This window comes from Bubalus kerabau, chromosome 15 (genome assembly GCF_029407905.1).
Source record: "Bubalus kerabau isolate K-KA32 ecotype Philippines breed swamp buffalo chromosome 15, PCC_UOA_SB_1v2, whole genome shotgun sequence".
NCBI lineage: Eukaryota > Metazoa > Chordata > Mammalia > Artiodactyla > Bovidae > Bubalus > Bubalus kerabau.
In genome coordinates, this window is record NC_073638.1 from 77,790,646 (window position 1) to 77,800,560 (window position 9,915).

General features: G+C 54.0%; 1 protein-coding gene across 3 annotated transcripts in view; it reads left to right on the top strand.

Annotated features, from left to right (window-relative positions):
• The window catches only part of CSTPP1 (centriolar satellite-associated tubulin polyglutamylase complex regulator 1), a 210,219-nt gene that overhangs the window by 196,281 nt on the left and 4,023 nt on the right, over positions 1-9,915 (top strand). For 2 of the 3 annotated variants that reach the window (XM_055547039.1, XM_055547038.1), the window contains exons 5-7: positions 6,473-6,558; positions 8,200-8,395; positions 9,246-9,355. In XM_055547039.1, coding sequence (XP_055403014.1) covers positions 6,473-6,558; positions 8,200-8,395; positions 9,246-9,355 — 392 coding nt within the window. The remainder of the gene's footprint in view (positions 1-6,472; positions 6,559-8,199; positions 8,396-9,245; positions 9,356-9,915) is intronic. The other variant, XM_055547040.1, reaches the window with a different exon arrangement.

Consider the following 9,915-nt stretch of genomic DNA (forward strand, 5'->3'; position numbering starts at 1 on the left):
GTTCGGTTCAGGGTGGAGCCGCTGTCGTGGGGTGAAGGGCCTACAGCCTGGGGTCGTCACACTCACCATGGCAGAGACAAAGCTGCAGCCTCCTGCCTGCCTCTCCCCACAGTGCTGAGTTCCCGGTGCCAGATGCCCAGGACTCTTACGGGTCAGAGCGCTAGCCTGGAGATGGATGGTGTGGCATTCGATGTTTCTAAAAGCACCTTTTTGTGAGGTTTTTCAACAGCAAACTTCTCCCCAGTGAGAACCAGAGTTACCAGAAGCTGTTAGTTCTCTCTGCCCTTGGGATGCCCTTCTGTCAGAGGTAGAAGAAGTCCACTCAGACTTTGGGGAAGTATTCCGCTTGAATATCTCCAGCAGCAGGCAGCTCACTTGCTCACAAAGCAGCCATAATCCCAGAGCTGGGCGTCTTCCAGTCTCCCAGAACCTTGTGACGTCTCCCTCAGAGGCAGCCCTTCAAGAGCCACGGCCCGGCGCCCCTTACCCTTCATCCTCTCTTCCCACTAAAGGATCTAAAGGCACTCGTTAGCCTGACATCCTGGTTTGCAGACTTTGCCTCACCGACCCCCTGTTCCGTGACTCTAGCTCATCCCTCTTAAATAAACCGCCCAGAGCCGAGTAATGCCCAGATGTTACCTTGCCAGGAGAAAAGAAAAGGGTGCCACACCCCTGTTAGTTATGCGTTCACACTTTCCCTCTCATTCAACTAATACTGGCTGAGGGCCTACTGTGGGCCCTCCCCCCCACGCTGGAGCATCATGGGGGACTGACTGGGGCCTCCTATGAGTCCAGAAAGGTGAGCAGGGGCCAAGGGCAGGGCATACAGGCTCATAAGCCAGGATAAGGATGGGAGACGTTGCTCTAAGGACAAGGGGAAGCCCATAAAGGGTTTAGAACAGAGTTGTAAAACAGTCAAATTCGCATTTTTAAAAAGGTCTTTCTGGGAGGGAGGAGAGGGTGAGATGAATGGAGAGAGTAGCATGGAAGCATATATACAACCATATGTAAAATAGATGAAAAGTGAAAGTGAAAGGCGCTCAGCCTTGTCCGACTCTTTGCGACCCCGTGGACTATATGATCCATGGAGTCCTCCAGGCCAGAATACTGGAGTGAGTAGCTGTTCCCTTCTCCAGGGGATCTTCCCAACCCAGGGATCAAACCCAGGTCTCCCGCATTATAGGCGGATTCTTTACCAGCTGAGCCACAAGGGAAGCCCAATAGCCAATGGGAATTTGCTGTATGATTCAGGAAACTCAAACTGGGGCTCTATGACAACCTAGAGGGGTGGGATGGGGAAGGGGGTAGGAGGAAAGTTCAAGAAGGAGGGAACATAGGTAAAGCTAACTGTGGTGTTGGAGAAGACTCTTGAGAGTCCCTTGGACTGCAAGGAGATCCGACCAGGCCATCCTAAAGGAGATCAGTCCCTAATATCCATTGGAAGGACTGATGCTGAAGCTGAAACTCCAATACTTTGACCACCTAATGTGAAGAACTGACTCATTGGAAAAGACTCTGATGTTGGAAAAGGTTGAAGTCGGGAGGAGAAGGGGACAACAGAGGATGAGATGGTTGGATGGCATCACCGACACGCTGGACATGAGTTTGAGTAAGCTCCGGGAGTTGGTGATGGACAGGGAAGCCTGGCTTGCTGCAGTCCATGGGGTCGCAAAGTGTCAGACACAACTGAATGGCTGAACTGAACTTATGGCTGATTCATGTTGATGTTTGGCAGAAACCAACACAATATTGTAAAGCCATTATCCTTTATTTAAAAATAAATAAATTTAATTAAAAAAAAAAACAAACTCTTTCTGACCACAGTATGGTTACCCAATTAGAAGGAGGCAAAAGTGTTACTGGAAACCAGGTAGAAGGTCATCCCGTTGTCCTGGAAGAGGAGGTGGACGTGGGCATCAGTGGGGGCCTTGGAAGTGGAAAAGAGTAGACAGATTCTAGAGAAATGTCTGGAACAGGACTGATTGGACCGGGTGATTGGTTGATACGTGGCAGGCAAGAGAGGGTGTTTCCCGGATGTCAGGAGGACTCCCAGGCTTCTGGCTGAGCAGAGGAGCGTGGCTGTCAGTGACAGCTGAGACCCAACTGGCTTCTCTGGCAGCCAGGCCCACTGCTTGCAGTCAGGAAAACACTTCAGTCCTACGCGCACGTGCTGCCAGGGGTCCAGCCACCTGTCCCCAGAGAGAAAGCCCCTGCACCGCCTGCCTCCTCCAACTAGCCCCATCCATGCGTCAGCCCCCCGAGAAGCAGGGCTCAAAGCAGAGCGCACGCCGGGCTTGCCCTGCTTCGCCCTGACACCTCCGAGGCCTGTGCCCTCTCTCTTCCCCAGCTGCCTACCTCAAAAGAGGGAGCTGGCGTTCACAATCAAGCCTGACTGCTGACAGCGGTGGCCAGCTCTGGGGCTGGAAGGGCGGGCCCTCTGCAGCTGACAGTGCTGGCTGTGGCTGAGAAGGGGAGATGCTTACGGCAGTTGGCCTGGCAGCCCTGGCGTGGCCGGGAGCAGGCTGTTCAGCAAGAATGACTGCTTCTGGAATTAGATGGGGCTGGTGACTGTGCGGCTTTGTGAACGCACCGCCCTGTGCATTCTGAAAGGATAAGTCCTATGGTATTGGAGTTACATTGCAATACAGCTCTTCCTTGACTTGCAACGGGGTTATGTCCTGATAAAATCTACTGTAAGTTAAAAATATCAAGTCAAAAATGCACTGACTACACCCGACCTACCAGAGATCATATCTTAGCCCAGCCTTACCTCAGCTGTGCTCAGAACACTTGCATCAGCCCACAGTTGGACAACATCATCTAACCCAAAGCCTGTTTTTTCATAAAGTGTTGAATCTCACATGTAATTGACTGAACACAGTACTCAGAAAATAGAATGGTTGTCCATGTCCCACCCTCGTGACTGCACAGCCGACTAGGAGCTGCCCCTGCCCAGCGACACAGAAGAGTACGTACCTTGCATTGCTAGGCCAGGGAAAGGTCAAAATTCAAAGTTCTTCTTGCTTTCACACCATCATCGGTGTGATGATGACCTGTTGGGGACCGTCTGTATAAAATAAGTAAATAAATAGGTGAAGAGAGAAATAGTCAGATTTCTCTGATGGTCCAGGGGTTAAGATTCCAAGCTTCCACTGTGGAGGGCATGGGTTCGATCCCCGGTTGGGGAAGTTCTGCATGCCCGTAGCATGGCCAAGAAAAGAGAGAGAGAGAGAGAGAGAGAGAGAAATAGTAAAGGGAGGTAACTGCTATAAACAGGAGCACCAGGTCCCAGGTTGATGATAAACAAGAGGAGCCAAGTAACATCTTCAAAGGCTTTGGTTCCCTTTCGTGGTTTCCTGCTTGGGGATGTTCTCAGCCCAGCACTCTTCCCTAGCAATTAACTTCAGGCCATTCTGGTTCTTGGCTGTCCCGGGAGTTGGGGCAGGAAGGAGCCGGCACGGCCTTCTCTCCTCGGGGGCCTGTCCCTTCACTGTGGGCCGGGGAAGGGAGGACATAGAGGTTCTCCCTGGGACTCTGGAAAAATGCACTCTCCCTCTGCAGTTTGGGGTGCCTCTGCTACCCCAGCCCCCTCTCCCCACCCTCTGTCTACCTCTCTCGCCCCTCTGTCCCCATCCAGATATTAAAGTCTGGGCTTTGTGCCCTCTCTCATCGCTTTTGCCTGCCCATTCTGCTCAGGTTATAAGAAAAGAGGTAAATACTTGGCATCACCGACGCAATGGACATGAACTTGGGCAAACTCCAGGAAATGGTGAGGGACAGCGAGGCCTGGCCTGCTGCAGTCCATGGGGTCGTAAAGAGTCAGACGCAACTGGGTGACCAAACAACAGCTACTTGGCCTAAGTCTCAGCTCTTCATCCCAGGAGCCTCTGCCAGAAAGACTAGGGCGCCCTCTTGTGGCCATTGGCAGCATTGCTTGTTCCCACTCTGGCCTTGATTTTTTTTTTTTTTTCCTAGAGGTAATTTTAATGTTGAATTCTGGAAGTTCAGTTCAGTCGCTCAGTCGTGTCCAACTCTTTGTGACCCTATGGACTGCAGCATGCCAGGCCTCCCTGTCCACCACCAACTCCCGGAATTTACTCAAACTCATGTCCATTGAGTTGGTGATGCCATCCAACCATCTCATCCTCTGTCATCCCCTTCTCCTCCCGCCTTCAATCTTTCCCAGCATCAGGGTCTTCTGGTAGAGGAGGCAGCTTTTTTCTTCCCCAAGAGATACATGAGAAACAATTAAGGCCCTAAGGTATAGGTGAGAAGAAAAAAAGATAAGTTAGGCAGATAATAAACTAAGAAATAAAATGCAGGTGTTTGTATCCTGTGAAAGAAAGAAAGTGAAGTTGCTCAGTCTGTGTCCAACTCTATGACCCCATGGACTGTAGCCTGCCAGGCTCCTCCGTTTATATCCTGTATCTTTATTTTAAAAGAGGTGGTGAGACCTAGTAGGAAGCAAGCCCATGACATGTGAGTAATGTAGTAAATTTACCAGCTGTACAACCTTATTAAGCTGACTTCTCTGAGACTTAGTCTCTTCACCTGTAAAATGGAATAATCACAACACCTGTCTCATAGGATTGTTGTGGGTAAAATTTAATTGTTGTTATCGTTCAGTCATTCAGTCATGTCCAACTTTTTATGACTCCATAGACTCCTGGAATCCACCCAAACCCACGTCCATTGAGTCAATAATGCCATCCAACCATCTCATCCTCTGTCGCCCCCTTCTCCTCCCGCCTTCAATCTTTCCCAGCATCTGGGTCTTTTCCAATGAGTCAGCTCTTTGCATCAGGTGGCCATAGGACTGTAGCTTCAGCATCAGTCCTTCCAATGAATATTCAGGGTTGATTTCCTTTAGAGATGACTGGTTTGATCTCCCTGCTGTTCAAGGGACTCTCAAAATTTAATTAACATAAGTTAAATACCTTGTAACTCAGGGCTTCCCTCGTAGCTCAGTTGGTAAAGAATCTGCCTGCAATGCAGGAGACCCAGTTTGCTTCCTGGTTTGGGACGATCCCTTGGAGAAGGAAATGGCAACCCACTCCAGTATTCTTGTCTGGAGAATCCCATGGACAGAGGAGCCTGGAGGGCTACTGTCCATGGGGTCTCAAAGAGTCAAATATGACTTAGCGACTAAACCACCACAGGTCCATCCAAATACTTTGTACGGTGCCTGCCATGAAGTAAGGACTCAGTAAGTCCTGCCTATTTCTATTGTTATCGTTATTACACCTGGAGACTAGATGTAGGAACCATCTCCCTCTTCAGGGAGACCTGAAGCCAGGCCTTGCACACTCCCATGGGTGCTGTCCACATCATAGTCTCTCTAAAACCCCTTCCCCAGAGGCAAAAAATGCCTGCAGTCTCTGGAGCTGATCCAGTTGCCAGTCTGGGAACTCTGACCCAGTGAGGTGGAGAGAGAATTCGAAAAACCCATGAAGGAGCAAAATAAGTTGGTTTCTTGGGGTTTTTTGTTTGTTTGTTTGTTTGTTTAAGGAAAGATAGGGCCCAGTCAGAAACAGATTGGGCAGGGAGGTAGGAACTCCCTGACGGTCTGGTGGTTAGGACTTTGCACTTCCACTACAGGAGGGCACAGGTTCGATCCCTGGTCAGGGAACTAAGATTCCCACATGTCTCATGGCTGGAAAAAAAGAGAAAAGAAACAGATTGGAAGCCCAGCTGCCCATCAGTAGATGAGTTTGGCATAAGGATGGAGCCCGGCAAGTGCTCATTTCCATCTCTTCCTGTCTTCTCTCCAGCTAGGGCCTGAGCAGAGTATGAATGGGGCTTTGGTCCGCTCCCTCTAGTGGTCACGGGATATTCTTCCTGCGAGAAGCGGGGAGGGGGCCACCCTGTGAGCATGGACAGCGTGGAGGAGCAGCGGCCGCCTGGCGTCACTGGACCCCCTCAAGGGCAGGCCCCAGGCTGTATCCCCGGCCCTCTGTGCTGCCCATGCCCCAGGATGGAGGTGCCTATGGCCCATCTGGCCCTTGGTCGCCTATTATATCTCGGGGCCACTTGCCAAGACCCTTTAAAGCTCTTGGCTGTTCTTTTTGCCTTTGCTGATCAGCTGTATTTATTCTGAACTAAATGGTCCTTGCCGCAGGATGAAAGGATTTACTGCTGAAGGATATGAAAAGAAATCTTGGCTGCATTACAATTGCACCCCCTCCTTGCCACCCCTGCCCCCCGCCAGCCCATGTTCCATCCACTTGCTGGTGCCACAGAGACTGAAATGGGAGCCTGCCCCCCCCACGCCAGTTCAGTTTGGTGGCATAGCCCAGTTAACGGAGAAGTGTGGTGACAGGGAGGAGCTTGTCTGGGGGAGCCATCTCTCCTTGCTGTCCCAAGGGGGACTGGAGCCCCAAGAACGGCTCACTCCAACACCCCTCCATCACACGCACGCACGCGTACACACGCACCCACTCTCTCTCATATTCTCTTTCTCTCTGCCCCTCAGGATCGTGCTCATGGACGATGCCATGGACTGCTTGATGTCTTTCTCAGATTTCCTTTTTGCCTTCCAGATCCAGTTTTACTACTCAGGTGAGAGTCTTCCAGGCCCCCGTGGCTCCTGTGGGACTACAGTCCCCCACTCCCCGTCCGGCCCTGTGGCCGCTCCGCCTGCGTCTCTGGCCCGCACTTTCTGCGCCGCCTCCCTTCATGACGGGCTTCCCCGCAGGATGTGCCGTTCTTGCCGGTGGTCACAAGACCCTCCTCACGACACGGAAAGCCACGGTGCTTCCCGCCAGCGGGGGGACACACATCAGTTTAAGTGACAGCCACGGTCACACCCCCACCGGCACACGCTGCTGCGGGGCAGTCCCCGAGGCGTTTCCCCTTAGCGAAGACGTGCTGTGTGCCGGGCCCAGCGCTAGGCACCTTCATCCTCACCGCAGCCCTGAGGGGCAGGTGGCCCTTTTAAGGGAGAAGCGGACAGAGGGGAGCTGCCAACGCGCCGGGCTGCCGGGCGGACCAGAGGGCCCGCCGTGTCAGCGGGGTCGGAGGTCTCTCTCTGGGCCCGATGCAGCCGTGTGAGCACACAGCTCATCAGCACACGCCAGTCCTCTCTCACACTTCCCCCTCGCCGCCCTGCTCCCCAGCAAGCACCAGCTGCACCCCGAAATCCCAGGTGGAATAAAGATGGCTGACTGGATGCCAGCGCACACAGGCTCACACATGGCAGCGTCCGATGGAATGCTGGGCCCTGAAACTGCTGACTGTGTCCATCAGCAAACTTGTTTCAAACAGGCTCTTCCAGTAAACAGGGCTGGCTGTCCTTGGAGGCTGCCCGTGGCCTTCCGCCAGCGGCTGGGCCCGGCCGGCCACAGCCTCACTCAGGCGCCGCTTCGTGTCCTCTTGAGGGCGGCCCCAGGGCCCGGTCAGGTAGGGGCCGCAGTCTGGGGTCTCGTCTCCTGCTCTCAGCGCTCCAGGCGTCCATTTCCCATTTCTCTGAAGCTCTTGGGCCCTGGAGAAGGAGCAGCCATGTGTGGAGACCCTGTTCCCCTCACCGTGTGTCCAGGCTCTCTCCTCACAGTGCCCCCCAGAAAGGGCAGCCATGGGGAGGTGGGCCGTAAGTCCTGGCTCACCAACGAGGGCTCGGGGACTAACACCTGAAAACTAGTTCAGCTGTTTAATAAATCAGCAGTTCGTAAGCTTTCTCTCCATCATGGGTATCTCCAACCTGCTTCCCTTAGTCACAGAGGCAGGTGGCCTCACAAGAGGGGTTTGCCAGCAGGAATGTGTACCTGTTCACCTTTTACGTTTTTCAAAAGTATTTATTGGATTTTCTATGCACCAGGCACTGTGCTGGGTGCTGGGGGTGGGGAAGGTGGACACGGCATGATTCAGGCCTGGGGACAAGATCTGTCATTCCAGCAAGGAGACAAAGCGAACCAGTCACACACAGATGCCCTCACTGGATAAGTGCCCAGAGGAGTCTGGGTTGCCTGAAAGTATGTCATGGGGTCTCGCCTGGTCTAGGAAGAACTGCCAGAGGAGGGGACATTCGCTCTGAGACACGTGTCATCTCTCCTGAGCATGGGCCATGAGGGCCCCTGCTCCCTGGATGCTGTGCATTGAGGACTTGATGGGGAGATGAGCTGACCTGCAGAGAGAAGGGGGCGCATGGTGAGGGGACCCAGGGTGTCCTCCCGCCTGACCCGCGCCCCTCCACCCTGTACGCAGAGTTCCTGGAGAGCGTGGCCGCCATCTATCAGGACCTGCTGTCAGGCAAGAACCCCAACACGGTGATCGTGCCCACATCATCCAGTGGGCAGCACCGCCAGCGGCCTTCCACGGGTGAGGCGGGCACCCCAGAGGGCGTGGAGGCCTCGCTGTTCTACCAGTGCCTGGAGAACCTGTGTGACCGGCACAAGTACAGGTGAGAGCCCGCCCCAGCCCCTGGGGCCACGGGCGCGGGCACCGGCTTGGACCCCCAGCAGGCTCTTCTGACAGCCCAGGGTTCCGAGGCCCTTGACGGTCATCGTATTGAATATGAATCAGCCACCATTTGCCCCCATCAGTCCAGGCTGATGATTGACAGGCTTCCCAGGTGGCTCACGGGGGCCAGATTGCTTCCATTTGGGCAAGACCAGCTGTTAATGACCAGCTTGGGCCCCTTCTTCTTGCCAGGAGATAGATTGGTCTTGACTTTTTAGAGAGAAGGAAAAAAATACCCACCGTGCGCAGAATTCACCCTCCAGAAAAAAAGGGTAGCTGTCCCGTGTAGCACGAAGTCCCCTTGGGGACAGAGCAGCCAGCTTGTGTCTCCTCTGAGAGGAGGCATCGCCCAGCGCCCTTTCCCCATCCCCCACCCCTGCCAGTGAAGCACCAATCGGTGAACATGCCAGCCTTTCTGTCCACAGTCAAGGCCTTGCTCCAAGAGTTCTGCCAGGCTCCCCAGGGCCGGCAGGTCCCTTGGTTTTCACCCTCCTAAGGGCTTCCCAGGTGGTACTAGTGGTAAAGAATCTGCCTGCCAAGGCAGGAGACGCAAGAGATGCAGGTTCAATCCCCAGGTCGGGAAGATCCCCTGGAGGAGGAAATGGCAACCCACTCCAGTATTCCTACTTGGAGAATCCCATGGACAGAGGAGCCTGGCGGGCTACAGTCCACAGGGTCCCAAAGAGTCGGACCCGACTTAGCGGCAGAACACAACCTCCTAAGCCTGAAGGTCTGGATGAGAAGATGGCGTCAGACTTAACTAGTGTTTGAATCTGTGTTGTCCCCTCTAGCTGCCCACCCCCGGCGCTGGTCAAAGAGGTCCTCAGCAACGTTCAGAGACTGACCTTCTACGGCTTCCTCGTGGCCCTCTCAAAGCATCACGGGATCAACCAAGCCCTAGGTAAGCCGGAGCCGGCCACCTCCGCCCTGACAGCAGAAGGCCACGTAGGAGCCAGAGTATTGGTGGACAGAGTCCCCACAGGGGATGCAGATTTGCCAGGTCTGCCTTGACTTCTCAGGGTTGGACTCTGAGGCCTCTCCCGCTCCCGTGCTGACAGATGACCTCCCCGACCTGGGTCCTGCCCCGACATGAAGCAGCCTCCCCAGGGCAGAGGCATGCTCAGCACCCCTCACCCCATAGGATCCCAGCTCTGCTGTGGGCACTGGCCTGCAGGCTGGGCAGACACAGGCTATTTAATAAGTGGCTCCGGAGCTTATATTTCAGAGACCTGAACCCTATTTGTAAGCAGGGCAAAGGTGTGTCTTGGGAGACCTTTTTTCCCCATCTGGAAAAAAAAAATTCTTACTAGTCTGAAAGGGAGTAGGGAAAAAAAGGGCGGTGGTGGATGGAAGCCGGCTCTGCCCCAGTTTTTTCTGTCCATCGTTTCATCCTCACTGGTCCGCCTTCTCCCGCCCCCTCCCGCACATGCTGCCCTCCCGGGGAGGGGCCACCAGGCTGAC